Source organism: Magnusiomyces paraingens (assembly GCF_902498895.1).
Source record: "Magnusiomyces paraingens strain CBS 517.90 genome assembly, contig: contig4, whole genome shotgun sequence".
NCBI lineage: Eukaryota > Fungi > Ascomycota > Dipodascomycetes > Dipodascales > Dipodascaceae > Magnusiomyces > Magnusiomyces paraingens.
In genome coordinates, this window is record NW_022474070.1 from 1,005,455 (window position 1) to 1,020,615 (window position 15,161).

General features: G+C 38.9%; 7 protein-coding genes across 7 annotated transcripts; 3 read left to right on the top strand and 4 right to left on the bottom strand.

Moving 5' to 3' along the window:
* Nucleotides 1-1,105: 1,105 nt before the first annotated feature.
* SAPINGB_P005093 (uncharacterized protein) lies at nucleotides 1,106-2,500 on the bottom strand (the record flags this gene model as incomplete). Its single annotated transcript, XM_031999808.1, has 1 exon — nucleotides 1,106-2,500. The coding sequence occupies one exon, from the start codon at nucleotides 2,498-2,500 to the stop codon at nucleotides 1,106-1,108; it is 1,395 nt and encodes a 464-aa protein (XP_031855699.1).
* Nucleotides 2,501-2,844: 344 nt separating this feature from the next.
* On the top strand, nucleotides 2,845-3,534 carry SAPINGB_P005094 (uncharacterized protein; the record flags this gene model as incomplete). Its single annotated transcript, XM_031999809.1, has 1 exon — nucleotides 2,845-3,534. The coding sequence occupies one exon, from the start codon at nucleotides 2,845-2,847 to the stop codon at nucleotides 3,532-3,534; it is 690 nt and encodes a 229-aa protein (XP_031855700.1).
* A 77-nt stretch (nucleotides 3,535-3,611) lies between these two features.
* SAPINGB_P005095 (uncharacterized protein) lies at nucleotides 3,612-4,364 on the bottom strand (the record flags this gene model as incomplete). Its single annotated transcript, XM_031999810.1, has 1 exon — nucleotides 3,612-4,364. One exon carries the CDS (start codon nucleotides 4,362-4,364, stop codon nucleotides 3,612-3,614), a length of 753 nt encoding a protein of 250 aa, XP_031855701.1.
* Nucleotides 4,365-5,852: 1,488 nt separating this feature from the next.
* Nucleotides 5,853-7,415, top strand: SAPINGB_P005096 (uncharacterized protein; the record flags this gene model as incomplete). Its single annotated transcript, XM_031999811.1, has 1 exon — nucleotides 5,853-7,415. One exon carries the CDS (start codon nucleotides 5,853-5,855, stop codon nucleotides 7,413-7,415), a length of 1,563 nt encoding a protein of 520 aa, XP_031855702.1.
* A 58-nt stretch (nucleotides 7,416-7,473) lies between these two features.
* SAPINGB_P005097 (uncharacterized protein) lies at nucleotides 7,474-8,499 on the bottom strand (the record flags this gene model as incomplete). The annotated part of the gene is made up of 1 exon (XM_031999812.1): nucleotides 7,474-8,499. The coding sequence occupies one exon, from the start codon at nucleotides 8,497-8,499 to the stop codon at nucleotides 7,474-7,476; it is 1,026 nt and encodes a 341-aa protein (XP_031855703.1).
* A 1,871-nt stretch (nucleotides 8,500-10,370) lies between these two features.
* SAPINGB_P005098 (uncharacterized protein) lies at nucleotides 10,371-10,727 on the bottom strand (the record flags this gene model as incomplete). Its single annotated transcript, XM_031999813.1, has 1 exon — nucleotides 10,371-10,727. One exon carries the CDS (start codon nucleotides 10,725-10,727, stop codon nucleotides 10,371-10,373), a length of 357 nt encoding a protein of 118 aa, XP_031855704.1.
* Nucleotides 10,728-11,061: 334 nt separating this feature from the next.
* SAPINGB_P005099 (uncharacterized protein) lies at nucleotides 11,062-14,530 on the top strand (the record flags this gene model as incomplete). The annotated part of the gene is made up of 2 exons (XM_031999814.1): nucleotides 11,062-11,066; nucleotides 11,128-14,530. The coding sequence occupies 2 exons, from the start codon at nucleotides 11,062-11,064 to the stop codon at nucleotides 14,528-14,530; spliced, it is 3,408 nt and encodes a 1,135-aa protein (XP_031855705.1).
* Between the last annotated feature and the right edge of the window lie 631 nt (nucleotides 14,531-15,161).

A 15,161-nucleotide genomic window follows, 5' to 3' on the forward strand; every position in this document is an offset into this window, starting at 1 on the left:
CTAATTGCTACAACTGTGGCTTATTTGGATTGAATTGAATTGAATTAGATTGAATTAATTTTACATACACTCACAAATATATATTTCTTTATAATTAAGCATAAATGGATTCATCATTTTCTGTCGTTATATTTTCTACAAGTTAGTTAGAATCAATTTCCATTTATTGTTACTCCAGACAAAACCATTGTTTGTAATTAAACCAATTAAGTCATTTGTTAGTTACCAGACAATAATGTCTTTGTAATAATTCATGTTTTTAAACAATCCATTTGACGTATCTACATTTAGTAAAAAAAAAAGATTATCTAAATCTAGAAGCAAATCTTTATTGCTGAATAACATGAAGTTTTGAATCTTATATCAATGAAGTTACTTTTTCCTCAAATTTTTTTTTTAAGCAAAAAAAAAAAAAAGATATCAGATAAGCTTATCTTTCGCCATCACTTGAATGGAAACAATTCTTTGACTACCGATTTCGTCTTTCATTTTTTATTTTTTGTGGCTTTTCAATGTTCCACTTTTTATTTTTTATTTTTTTTTATAAATAACCCCCGGATGAAATTGACGTCAATGCGATTGTGACTTTTATTTTTTAATTTTTTTTTTTTACATTTCTTTATCTATTTTAATACTGGTACAGATATTTATAGACTCATGTCGTGATTGCATTGTAGTTTTTAGAAATAAATCAAAAATAAAATAAAAAAAAGTTCTTGTACATAAACAGTATTACTTTCAACATCTAAACACCAAAGCTTATCAAAAGGAAAAAGTGACCTTCAATTCAATTCAATTCAATTCAAAATTTTTTTTTTCAAACATTTAAAATTAGATTTATTCAACTATTTTTTTTTATCTAAAAACTCAGTGTATCGCAACAACAAAAAATATTAAAAACCAAAAGTTGTAACTGTAACTAATCCTTCCAAAAAAAAAAAAAAAAAAAAAAAACCTCAAAGCCTTTTCATAACTAGGCAACAAGAGATCCAACAGCTTTACAGACTCAGACTCATGGAGTTGTCCAAAAGACTTGATACCCAGTTTTAAATTACAAATCCTACTTATTAACATCATTACTATCATTCATCACAATTAATTACCCTCAATACCTGGCTATCCGAATCGTGTAGTCATCACCACTCTTGGTCACGTAACGGACCCATGGGTAAGACGGGTACTGCAGCTTAGGCTCAATAATTTTAAGGTACCGAACTTGGATGCCCGACGTCGTGTAAAAGGGAATAGTAAACTTGACAGAAATGGGCTTCTGAGCAGAGCTGCCACCCTCAAGGTATGTCGAAGGTTGGCTGTCGCGACCGCCCGCTAGGGACGACCCACCATCGTCATTTTCACGCACTGACGGCAGGTTGAGCTGTGCAGAAAGTTCAATTTCCTTGCCGCCAACAAGCTTCTTAATGTGCCAAACAATGGCTGCCAATTCAGGTTTCCATTTGGCAGAACCTTGCGACACCTTCAAGCGGGGTGAATCTGCATCCTCTGGAACAGGAATGGTAATGTCAATGTCATTGGCATGCGACCTGCTCTTGAATTGTGCGCGAGCGCGTGCCTTAATCTCGATGCGGGTGTTTGAAAAGTTTCGGATCTGGCAGTCAATCCAAATAAGCGGCTTGACTGTAGTGTTGAGACGGTACGACATGAGCTCAAATTCTCCATCAGGAGGAATAAAAGAAATGGTACGGTCGCTTTCAAAACGTGATAACCGCACACATTGGTGGAACTTGACATCTTCCAATTCTATCGAGCCCTTACCGCCAGCAGAACGGCCACCGGCTCCACCATTGGGATTGATAATCTGACCTGTTGTGTTGGACTGGCGATCAAAAATCACGCGGTCGTTAAGACCAAGGCGCAGTTCGGGCATACCAGACAAAAAACACTTCATTTGGATAGAGCCGAGAATTTCAGAGCGTAGTACCTTGCCAGTGGGCGAGACCATCATGTTGACAGACTCAACAACATCCAAAAAGGCCTCGTTCTTGCTATACTTGAGGCCCTCGGAGCGCCATGAAACGGCATTGGTAACAGCGACCGGTGGACGAACTTGGACATTGAGCTCATGAGACTTTTGAGTAATGTACTCCTTCAGGATTTGTGTTTCTGTGGTTTGAGGGTGGCCGAAATCCATCATCTCGTCAAGTAACTCGTAAATGACCACAAAGTTGTCACGGATCGACTCTTCAGTCAAGCGCTTAAAGTACTCAGTTAACACCTTAACAATGCGATGCAAAAAGAGTAGAATCTCAGCAGCATTTGCGTTCCGCTTTGAAAGTGCCAGCACGTACAGGTCATTATGTGTAATGTACAGGTAGTGCACGCCTTCCTTGGAGAAGCATGGTGGAACAACAGAGGACTCTTCTTCGGCCTCCAACAGTAGTAGCGGGAAACGTTCAACGGCACTCATGGGAATATCGCCACGGTAGTTACGGGACAGCAGGGGCTTGCCCTTAATGTCCAGGAAAAAGATGGCGGAAGCCATGATAAAGAAGTAGTCTATAACAAGTAAAAAAGAAAAGAAAAAAAAAAAAAGGAAGGGAATGACTTGAATAGGGGTATACTGCTTTTGTATCCAGTATTCTCCAGGGGGGCGGGTGGTCCAACTATCAGAGATGTTGGCTGGTTGGGCTGTCCAAGTCGCTTGTTGTTGTAGTTTGTTGTGGGTGAGTTGGCTGAAAGGGGAGGCTTTGAAAAATGCAATGTTGGCGACTTTCAAAAGAAAGAAAGAAACCCCTAACCCACAACCACTACAAAACATTATGCGGAATATTGCCCTCTCTGATTGCTTTATATATACATTTACACTTATAATTAAACATCACCACCATGAATGGGAATGACCAGCTGATGCAACTGCTGGGCCAGCTTGCGTCAATTGGAAATACTGCAGTAAAGGAACCTAAAGCTCTTGTTTCAGCCGCCCCTGATACCCGAGAGATTTCTGATAATGATTCAGATTACGAGCCTGAAGCTAGGTTTAGTCCTCCTCAGGAAGAAAAGACTCATTTAGTGGATTATGGACTCCCTAGTGATCCGTCGCAAATCAAAACATACTCTGATGCGCTCAAATATGTTGTACATGTATTGACTCGCAAAGACCCCCAGTTTGTAGACTGGGTGCGAACTCTAATGGAAGAGCAAAAAAGCCGCGAGCAGCAATGGGCAGAAGGAGCAGAAGCCTTGCGGCGCAAACAGGAGTTGCGCAAGAGTGGCCGGGCGGAGCTTGCAAATGTCCTCAAGATTCTCGGAGCGGATAAAAAGAATAATCAGAATGGCGACAAGGATATTGCTAGAGATAATATGAGAGAAATGGATCAGTATTACCGCAATGTGTATCGACAACAAGAAGAGTTTGTTAAATATGCATGCTCGCGGTTGGCTGAGCTTAAGGTACCATTATTTTGCATTGATCCCGGGATGCGGACGCCTCATACACAACGGGACCAGCAACGACTACTGGAGTTTCTTCAGGATTTGTGTGGTGACGATGACGAGAACGACAACAACGACACATAGTCTACTTATAAAATTTTCATCATCACTCATTAATTTCTATAGGGGGAGGGGGGAAGGTGTGGAGAAAAGTGTATTATTTAAGCGCTCTTTTCTCTAGTGCTGAAAGAGCCATCTGATTCACCAAAGTAAGCAATATCGGCATTGACAAAAAGACCAGTCTCTACAACACCAACAAGGGTCTTGATGGCCTTGTCAAGAATAGGGACTCTGGCAGCGTCGATGGCACCAAAGTCAGCATCCAAAACAAAGTTACCATTGTCAGTGACAATAGGACCAGCCTTGGCCTTGCCACCCATACGCAGAGTGACCTTCTTAGCACCAAATTCCGGTGACAGCAGATCGGCGGTGACCTTGCGGTAGGCCATGCCAACGACCTCGATGGGGACACCCTGAGTCCAAGAAACACCGAGAGCATCGCTCTTCTTACGGTAGTCAGCCACAAGAACAAACTTGCGAGCGCACAGCGAAACAAGCTTTTCCTGGAACTGGCAGGCACCACCACCCTTGATGCAGTTAAGCTGGGGGTCAACTTCATCAGCACCGTCAAAGGCAACGTCAAGGTCTCCAACGGCATAGGAGTCGATGGAACCAACAATAAGGCCTGCATCTTGGAGAAGCTGCTTGGACTGGAAGCCTGTGGGGACGAAGATAACGTTCTTTGCGATTTCGGGCTTGGCTTGGGCAAGCTGGGCGATACGCTCAACAACGTAAACAACGGTGGAGCCGGAGCCAATGCCAATGACCTTGGGAGACTCAGGGAAGTGCAGGTCGACTGCCTTGTAGGCGGCGGCTTGCTTGGCTTGTTCGACGAGATCGGTTGGCTTGGACATTGTTTTGAATGACAGAAATATGGAGAAAAATTAGACTGTCTGAGACTTGATGAGAAGAAGAAGGAGAGAGAGTGAAAGAAAGAAAGAAAGAAACTTGTCTGTGGAGAATTTTTAAAAATAAAAAAAAAAAAAGATTTTCTGAGAGCCTTTAAGACTCCCACATGTGTTTGTCTCTGCCAGCCTTGTCTTGAAAAAAAAAAAAAAAAAAAAAATTTTCCCCCGTTTGTACGGCTGTAATATATAACTTGAGATCTGGGGCATAAGTCTTTTATTTGATTATTTGTGGGGGGAGGTACATCACTTTAGAAGTTTGAGAGAGAGAGAAAGAAAGAAAAGTAGATTTTCTAATCTTTGAAGGTAATAAAAATTTATAATTTAATAGTGATTTAATTGAATCTTTTAAGAAACTTTGATGTTAATTTAGCTAATTATCAATCTATTTGTCTTTTGGTATAAAAACTTAATGCTCATGAATTTGATTTGTTTGTGCTAATTATTTTTAAAAAAAAAATTATATTAGAGACTTGGTTAAAACCAACTAATTAAATTAGTTAAAAAAAAAAAACAAACAACTACAAATTTTTTTTTTTTAATTCATACAATATAGAAAAGATATTTTACAATAAATCTACAATCAATTCAACTTTTAAAGAAGAAGAAGAAGAAGAATAATAATAATAATAATGAAAAAAAAAAATATAAATGATAAAAGTGTCAGTATTCTTGGAGACTCGCCGGGGTGAGTGCAACTGAATGCAAGCTCGGCACGTACTATGATGTACTGATTAATTTCTTCTCCATCGCTCAGACACCTAAAAGCCTCACAGGTCCCCAGATAGCCACCAGCCAAAACGGCCAGGACAGTTCGGAGAGATCTAGAAGTGGGAAAGTATAAATAAATGATAGGTAAAACTCCAGATCAACAGTTTATACCTATCTACAGCTTGCCTATGAGATTATTATAAATGGGTCTGAGATTGATGTTTTGTTAAAGAATAAAAAAAAAAAAAAAAAAAAAAAAAAAGATGTAAAAAAGGAGGCGTTTTGAGGCTGCTTTTTATACTGAAAATTTTTTTTTAAAGGGAGCCGGGTAACTATGAAAAAAATAAATTAATTTAATTTTTATTAAATAAATTAAATAAATTAAATAAATTAAAATAAATTAAAATAAAATAAATTAAAATAAATTAAAATAAATTAAAAAATATTGTTGGTGGTGGTAGTGGGTGATTCAGATCCAGCAAAGACCCTCTTTTGTTTTATTTTTAAATTTTTAAATTTTTAATTTTTTTTTTTTTTTTTTTTATCACACGCGACTTAGAGCCACTTTTTTCCTACTGGCCCATTCTACCAACTTCCAGAACAAATCAGTGATAATCACAGAATCCTTTCCTCCCCTCTCTCCCATCCCCACCTCCATCTTATAAACACTCTTGGATCTGATTCTATTTCTTTTTGAATAGTAATAATCAAAAACCTCTTATCACCATGGTCTCTGAAGAAGATAAAACTAAGGCTGATGCCCTCAAAGTTTTGGGTAACAAGGCCCTTCAACAAAATCATTACGATGAAGCTATCAAACTTTACACACAGGCCATCGAACTCAACCCAAACAATGAAATCTACTACGCCAATCGTGCTCAGGTAAACATCAAGGAAGAAAGCTACGGTCTGGCTATTGAAGATGCTACCAAGGCCATTGAAATCAACCCCAAGTACATGAAATCTTATTATCGTCGTGGTGTCGCTCTTGCTGCCATTTTCCGCCACTCGGAAGCCCTCAAGGACTTTAAGATCGTTGTCACTAACGTCCCAACTGATAAACATGCACAAACTAACCTGACATCATGTCAAAAAATCATCCGTGCAAAGGCCTTTGCACGGGCCATTGAAGTCCAAGATGCTCCTTCTACAATCGAGTCAATCAACCTGAAATCAATGGCAGTTGAAGACTCATACGATGGTCTCCCCCTTGAAATAGATTTCCATGGAGGAAAGACTGAATCTGCTTCTACCAATGGAACTTCTTCCGAGAAAATGAGCGAGTCACAGGCTCTTGCCAAAATAAGGTCACTTCTTAGCACTTTTGACGTTAAGGTCACCAAGGAATTTGTGGCCGACATGCTCGATCGTTTTAAAAATGGAAAACTGATACATCGCAAGTATCTCTTTGCCATTGTCATGCAGGCCATGAAACATTTTATTAATGATCCCACCCTAGTCGAACTCCAAGTCACCAACCCCCTCAAGAAGTTTACAATCTGTGGTGATACCCATGGTCAGTTCTTTGATCTCATGAATATTTTTGAGAAAAACGGATACCCCTCTGAATCACACGCTTATCTTTTCAATGGTGACTTTGTTGACCGCGGCTCTTGGTCTACCGAAATTGCCATTCTCTTTTATGCTTACAAGTGTCTGTATCCCAACTCTTTCTTCCTTAATCGCGGTAACCACGAGGCCGATGATATGAATAAGATGTATGGCTTTGAAGGTGAATGCAAGGCCAAGTACAAATCTGATAATATTTTCAAGCTCTTTTCTGAGTCTTTCTGCCTGCTCCCACTGGCAACTCTTATTAACAATTCTTACCTGGTTCTCCATGGCGGTCTCTTCTCTAAGGATGGTGTTACCTTGGATGATATCCGCAAGATTGACCGCTTTGGCCAGAAACAACCAGGTAACTCGGGTCTCATGATGGAGATTCTATGGACCGATCCTCAGACTGCTCCTGGCCGCTCCCAGTCTAAACGTGGTGTTGGCATCCAGTTTGGACCTGATGTCACTGAAAATTTCTGCAAGCAAAACAAGCTCAAGGCTATCATTAGATCACACGAAGTGTGCATGGATGGCTATGAAAAGGTTCATGACTGTCCTGACGGCAAGCTCTACACTGTCTTTAGTGCCCCCAACTACTGCGATTCTCAAGGTAACAAGGGTGCTTACATTAACATTGAAGGACCAAATCACGAGCTGGATTTTACCACTTTTGAAGCTGTTCCTCACCCAGACGTTAAACCAATGGCTTATGCCAACAAATTTATGTTTTAGTGTATATAAGATATATATATTTTTTTTGAAAAAAAAAAAAAAAACTACCTAATTTAATTTATAAAGAAGCCTTAAGGACAAGACGGGCGGTGGCTTGACCTTTATCAAGACGATGAAGAACATCGTTAACATCGTTTAGCTTGTTTTCTTCAATTTGGGGCTTGATAACACCCTTGGAAATCATTTCCAGACACTCAGCAAGATCTTGGGTTGTACCTCCCAAAGATCCAATAGTCGTCATTTCCTTGTAGGACATTTTGGTATTCTGATACTCAGTAATATTGGCTCCCATTCCAACAGTCAAAATAGTTCCAAGATGGCGGACGTGTTTCTGGGCCATTTCAAAAGAGCTCTTGACACCAGCAAAATCAGCAACAACATCAAAGTTGAGGGAACGTGGGGGGAACTTTTGAAGAGCAGCATCTGCACCACTTTTCAGTGCAAGTTCACAGGCTTCTGCACGAGGATCCATAGCAGTTACATGTGCACCCCAAGCTTTGGCAATCTGAACAGCGTTAATACCAAGACCTCCTAGACCGAGCACCAGCAGACGAGTGGAGCCGTTAATATTAGCCTTTTTCAGGGCGTGGTAAGGGGTCAAAACTGCATCGGTGGCCACAGCTGCAACCTCTGTAGGGACGTTATCCGGGATACGGATCAGATTGCGGATAGGAAGAGCTGTATACTCTTCGTAGCCACCCGGGTGGCCCAGGCCGATCTGGAGACGGGTTTTAGCTTGGCAGATATTGTCGTGACCTGAGCGGCATAGACCACAGAGACCGCATGCATTTTGAGAATGCACAGCGTAGCGGGAACCAACGGGGAACTGATTTGGATCGACGCTTGATCCGAGAGCAACCACGGTTCCAGCAATCTCGTGGCCTGGGATAAATTCAGAATTGTAAGGAATACCGCCGTGAAGAATGTGTAAATCAGAATGGCATACACCAGCAGCGTCAATGCGCAACAAAACTGAACCTGGTGGTGGGGTAGGGACAGGAATTGTGCGTTTGTGGAGGGCATTAGAGCCAGGCTTGTAGAACCAAGCAGTTTGAGTTTTGGGGATTGTAAACTGGGCTGACATTTTTTTTTATGTGGTATCTAAAGAGAAATTCGGTTTTTAAAGTATGTTGAATAAAATTAATAATAACAAAAAAAAAAAAAAAAAAAAAAAAGGAGGATTTTTAAAAAGAGAGGGTTTAGAAAGGATTTTTATATTCTGGGAAAAAAAGTGATTTGGCTTGTGTGGGGTTGTTGATGTGGGGGGAGAGAGAAATTTCACTTAGTGTTAATGTAGTAGTAAACGAAAACGTCTTAAGCCGAGGATCAAAAATCAAAAAAAAAAAAAAAAAATATTCAATGATGAACTAAACTTTATCATAAAACCATCTTTTTGAAAATTTTGAAAATTTTGAAATCTTTGAAATTGATGCACAGTTTAACTTGATTTTGTAATTTTTTTTCATTATAATTATATTATTAACTTTTCTATCCTACCTTCTTTTTTTTTGTTTTTTGTTTTTTGTTTTATTATTATATCCGTCTTATCCTATTAAACTCATTTTCTATTTCATACTTGTTTTCTTCCTTATCTCCATTTTGAAAACCTTTTTTTTTTTGAATACTGTCACAGTTCTAAAAAAAAAAAATGCAAACAATTTTCAAGGTTTGGATTAATTTTTTTTTTAAAGATTAGATTCCCCTATTATCCACAGACTCCTCTGCTTGTAGTAAGATGATTACATTTTGAAGACTTATTTTCATTAAACAAAACTTGAAACTCAAAAGGCTTTTCATCATTTTTAAACTCATATGTTTATTGGCGCTGATCAATATCAATCATTATAATCTTTTAATATAAGTATATATCTATATATATCTTTACAATTCTAATTTTGATAAAATTTAGCCTCAATATTGTACCTTCTCATTTGTTTCCTTAAGATCTTTATATAAATAATTAAATTCTACAGTAGGGGGACATAAGTGATTATACACACCCACATCACTAAGACTTTTTTCTGTTTTGACCGCATTACTTTCAAGCTGGATTTTTTTTTATCAAATTCAATTCAATTGGTTCGTGACTTGAGATATAAGTTTCTTATTCTTTAGAGATACATACTTGCGTTATATTTTGTATACCAGCCACGTGTATCTCCTACAACTTGAAGTCTTCAGGGTATTGATAAGACTAGCTTATTTATAAAGTCCTGATGGAAATCCTCCCAAACATCCACAGTTGCTTCACATAACTTGTTTAATGACTGATTATTCCTTGGTAATAATAATAGGTCCGGAAAATCTTTTCACAGATCTCTTCCTTAAGCAGTTTCCATATATTCTCAATTGTTTGTTTCTTTTCATTATTGGTTATATATAGAATTATATAACATCAGTATCTGTGCTATCCTTTTTATTCTCAATTGGGTTAAGATCAGGTGAATAAGGCAGCCAGTCCACTAAAGTAACCCTCCCATTCACGTATAGCCAGTTCTGCACTATTCAATTTGTAGGTATATTATCTTGAGCCAATAAAGAACCCGGCCCTGCAATTTTTGGAAGTTGATCTTGAAGGCATTCGAGAATACAATGGCTAGTAACACATCCGCGAGCAAATACGGGGTCTCCATGAAGTGGCCATAAAAAGACGATTGAGAGGAAAAAGAAATAGCGCCCCGGAACATCTGAGAATGACGTGATAGCTTGTATTTTGGCTATAAATATTGAATATCTAATAGACGTTCCTATTCTTTATTAATCGATGAAGGAATTGTAATGTAAATAAAACATACTTTTGAGCAAAAAACCCCACCCCTGCTTTTCGCCATAACCACGAGAAACTGTAGACTCATTACTTAAGATCCAATGCTTCCAAAATTTTTCTGGTGCATCTTCATACATCCTCACTAAATTGAGGAGTTTTTCCGCTATCTGTAGTGTTAGTAACGACCGTCAGAAGGCGGGTTTATGAACAATGCCTTCATGCTTGAGCCATCGCAAAAGAGTACGTTTAGAAACATCTAAACCAGCGGCAACAATAAGATTATGTGTTGTGATATAGGGATCTTTTTTGATAAGTCGTAAAATGGCCCTTTTATCCCTATCGGAAAGCTTTGGTGGTCGTCCTGACCGCGCACAACTGGTGGCATCTTTTTGTATAGGGTAGCGTCGAATGATGCCAGACACTGACCCTGGTGATATTCCTTCCTCCAATGCGATACGCCGCTCAGGAATTCCCATTTCGTGTTTCATATAAACTCTAGCCCTCTTAATAGGGCTATATTCAACTCTGGAAGTCACTGGGGTCATTGTTGTTGAGAAAATATATTTAAGAACGATGAGGAGGTTGTTGCGTTGAGAGTAAAAAAAAACACTCGACGTTATCATAAAAAAAAAGTGGAGTGTTAATATTGTCACTTTTGTTATCCATATTATATATTCAAATATTACATAACACATTACTAATATTTACTAAATAATTTTTTCTTAAAAAAAAAAAAAATTTAAGCCACCCTCTTCTTGCCATTCAGTCAGCCTAATGACTTTACAACCCTAAAATTTTTGGCAGATAATTCTTTTCGGATGGATCCGAAGGCATTCTCTTTCAACGTTTACCAGCTCTTTTAAATAATCATTAGCCATCATGGGGTATGTGAATTCATTATATTTTTTTTCTTCTTCAAATATTTATATCTGACATTTAATTTAGTGTTCCCGCCTTTTTCCGATGGTTATCGCGAAAATATCCAAAAACAGTATCTCCAGTTCTTGAAGAGCCTGACGTTGAAATCGATGGCGTCAAGTATCCTCCCAACTACGGAAATCCCAATCCCAACGATGAACTTGACAATCTCTATCTTGATATGAATGGTATCGTTCATCCATGTACTCACCCTGAAGGTCGTGAAGCTCCTAAAAATGAGGACGAAATGATGCTAGAAGTCTTTAAATACACCGACCGTGTTTTGACCATGGCGCGTCCACGCAAGATTCTCATGATTGCTATTGACGGAGTTGCCCCACGTGCCAAAATGAACCAACAGCGTTCTCGTCGTTTCCGCACTGCACGAGAGTCTCGCATCAATGCTGAGGCTAAAGAACAGGCTATTAATGAAGCTGAAGCTCGTGGTGAAACTATTGACGATGCCATCAAAGGTAAAACTCACTGGGATTCCAATGTCATCACACCTGGAACACCCTTTATGGATACACTTGCTATTAGTTTGCGCTATTGGATTGCTTACAAGCTTAACTCAGATCCTGGTTGGAGTGACCTTAAAATTATTATTTCAGATGCTTCTATTCCAGGAGAGGGTGAACACAAAATTATGGAATTCATTCGTTCTCAGCGCGCTGATCCCTCTCATGACCCTAATACCACCCATTGTATTTATGGATTGGATGCTGACTTAATTTTCCTTGGCCTTGCCACCCACGAACCGCACTTTAAGATTCTCAGAGAAGATGTCTTTGCTCAACAAAACAAGCCCCAGTCTGGACCAAATAAAAACTTTGGTTTGACTGAAGAAGATAAACAAAAGCTAGAACTTGATGCTCAAATTGAAAAGTCCCACAAGAAGCCGTTCATTTGGCTTCACGTCGATATACTTCGCCAGTATCTTGAAATTGAACTGACTGTCCCTAACCTTCCATTTGCATATGACTTTGAGCGTGCTATCGATGATTGGGTTTTTATGTGCTTTTTCTGCGGTAACGATTTCTTACCCCATCTCCCAAGTTTGGACGTTCGAAGTAACAGTATTGATATGCTTACTGACATGTGGCGCCGCAATTTGGGCAAACTCAAAGGCTTCATTACATGCGATGGTCACGTTGACCTTGATCGTGCTGAGGTCTTACTGAGATCTCTTGGTCAACAAGAGGACAATATCTTTCGCAGCAAAATTCGAGTCGAAGAAGATCGCAAGCGACGCCGCCTTGATGACGAAAAACGCAAGGAACAGAAGGAAATGGACCCTAAAATGCTTAAGGAAATGCTGCAGAAGCAAGAGCATAATTATTCCCCTGCTCAGCAACTAGAGGAAACTATATTGGACCAAAAGGTTCCTCAGCCTGAAATCAGCAAAAATAGAACTGGCGACCGTGCTCCCGTTCATCCACTCGATAATATCCCACTATATTCACCTTCAGGAGAAAGTGTTGGTGCAGTGCACATGTCTAATTCTGAGCTTGTTGCCCGACGGAATGAAATCACAATGTCAAATATCGCAAACAAGGCTGCTGCTGATGTACTCAAGGCCAAGTTAAAAGCCGAAAAGAAAGCAAAAAATTTCAAGGGCGCTTCTGCAGAGAAGGAACTGGAAAATGAAGAAGAAAAAGAACAACAAGACGATGAAGAAGCTGAAGAAGCTGAAAAAGCTGAAGAAAATGGGGAAACTGAGGAAACCGAAGAAACTGAAGAAACTGAGGATACCGAAGAAACTGAAGATAGTGAAGCTCCCAAAGCTCCCCCTGTTAAAATTGGTGTTAAGCGTGGCCATGATGGGTTTGAGCGTCGAGATGACATGGATCAATATGCCGACCCTGTTCGTTTGGGCGAACCTGGCTACCGTGACCGTTACTATACTTTAAAGTTTGACGCTCCCGAAGACAACCAGGCCAAACGCCGAGACGTTGTCGAAAGATACATTGAAGGTGTTTGCTGGGTGCTATTATATTACTATCAAGGGTGTCCATCATGGAACTGGTACTTCCCTTACCATTATGCGCCGTTTGCTGTTGACTTTATCAATCTTTCCAAGATTGAAATTAAGTTTAACAAGGGTGAGCCTTTTGCTCCATATGAACAACTAATGAGTGTGTTGCCTGCGTCAAGTGGTCACACCCTACCTGAAGTTTTCAGACCACTCATGTCAGATCCTAAATCTGAAATCATTGATTTTTATCCTGAAGACTTTCGGATTGATCTTAATGGCAAAAAGTTTGAATGGCAAGGTGTAGCTATATTGCCCTTCATTGACGAGAAACGTCTACTGACTGCGGTTCGCGCCAAATATGACCAACTTACACCACAAGAAGTTGCACGCAACGCTCGCAAAAATGAAATTCTAATTGTATCTGGCAAGAATGTCATTTTTGAGCAGGCTATGAAGAAAGTTTATGCACCTAATGCTGATGAATATTCACGATTCAATTTCCGTGCCTACCAAACTAAAGGCCTCACAGGTACCATCTCCAAAGATCCGGCATTTGAAAATAAGCAAATCTTTAACTTCCCGCTATCGGAAGGTCACATGCCTGATGTTCCAATTGAAGGTAATGTTATGTTTTTGACCTATGATATGCCTGTGTCCTCTTTCCCAAATAAGAGTATGTTGTTGCGTGGTGTCAAATTACGAGATCCTGTTTTTACGCAAACTGAAGAGACCATAGTTCGCCAAAAGATTAGCGAACGTCGTAACCGTCACAATAATAACAACAATTACAACAATAACAACAATCCAAACAATGGTCTTGGTCGCAACGAACCTTTAAAAGTTGCTGGTCGCATTGGTGGCTTTGTCAATTTTATTGGTCTTGAGAAAACGGGACAGCTTCCTGGTTCTGATTTGCAAGCACGGCAAGGAATTCGTGGAAGTTTTATTGGAAACGGAGGTAATTACTACAACAATAATAGCAACAACAACAACAACAACAACGGTGGCGGTTATAATGGTAACAATAACAACTACCGGGGAAATCCATACAATGGTGGCGGGTACAATAATGGGCCCAGAAATGGCGGTAATAATGGGTATCAAAGAAGTGGCAGTTACAATAACAATGGTGGCCGACAATATAACAACAATGGCCGTCAACAAGGAGGTAGCTATCAAAAACGAGATAACAACAATGGATATGGTGGTGATGGTTCCAGCCAAGGGTATAATCAGTATCAGAATTATGGCCAGCAACACTATGCACCCACTTCCAACCAGCCCTTTGCAAACAATGTATTTGGATCTGTGGGAACCAACAACGAGTATGAAAATGCTAGCTCCAGTAATAACAGTGGCAACAACAATTATAGGGGGAACAACAATTACAATGGTGGAAGAGGCGGCGGGTACCGTGGGAATAATAACAGAAACAACAGATATAATAGTCGTTAAACCATGAGTATCATTGAAATGGAGTTGTTATGATTGCTTTATTTTATTCTATTTTGTATTTATAATGTTGAATATAATTTGTATAATAAGAGGATTTTCCTTATGATCCAAAGTACTTGATCATTATAAGAACGTAGGTCTGACTGATTATTTCATCATGATGAAAAATAACCAAATGTTGACATTTTTAAATTGTAGATCATTCCAATATTATGAATTTGTGTTTAAATACTTTGTTCCTTGTCAATTTTCTCACTTAGCATTTTATTTATTCTAATATAACAATACTCAAACTGATTATAAAATAAAACTTTTGAATTGTTTATAACATTGACAATAAACATTAAAGTTCATTTGCTTTGAAGCCTAAGTTTTTTGAATTTTCATTCAAATAATTATTGTTCCTCAAACCTCTTTAATGGCTTCTAAATTTAAATAAAAAAGCCTAAAATTTACGTGATTAATTAAATTTCAGCTCTTGTCAAATGACTTTTTAAGTTAGTTTTTAAAAACGAGCAAAAAATCGGTCAAAAATTTTTTTGTTGGAATAGAATTTTAGACGGTCGAAAATTGTGTTCGGTTTAATGGATCTTTTTTTGAAATCAATTGATGACCGACATAACCTGAATGC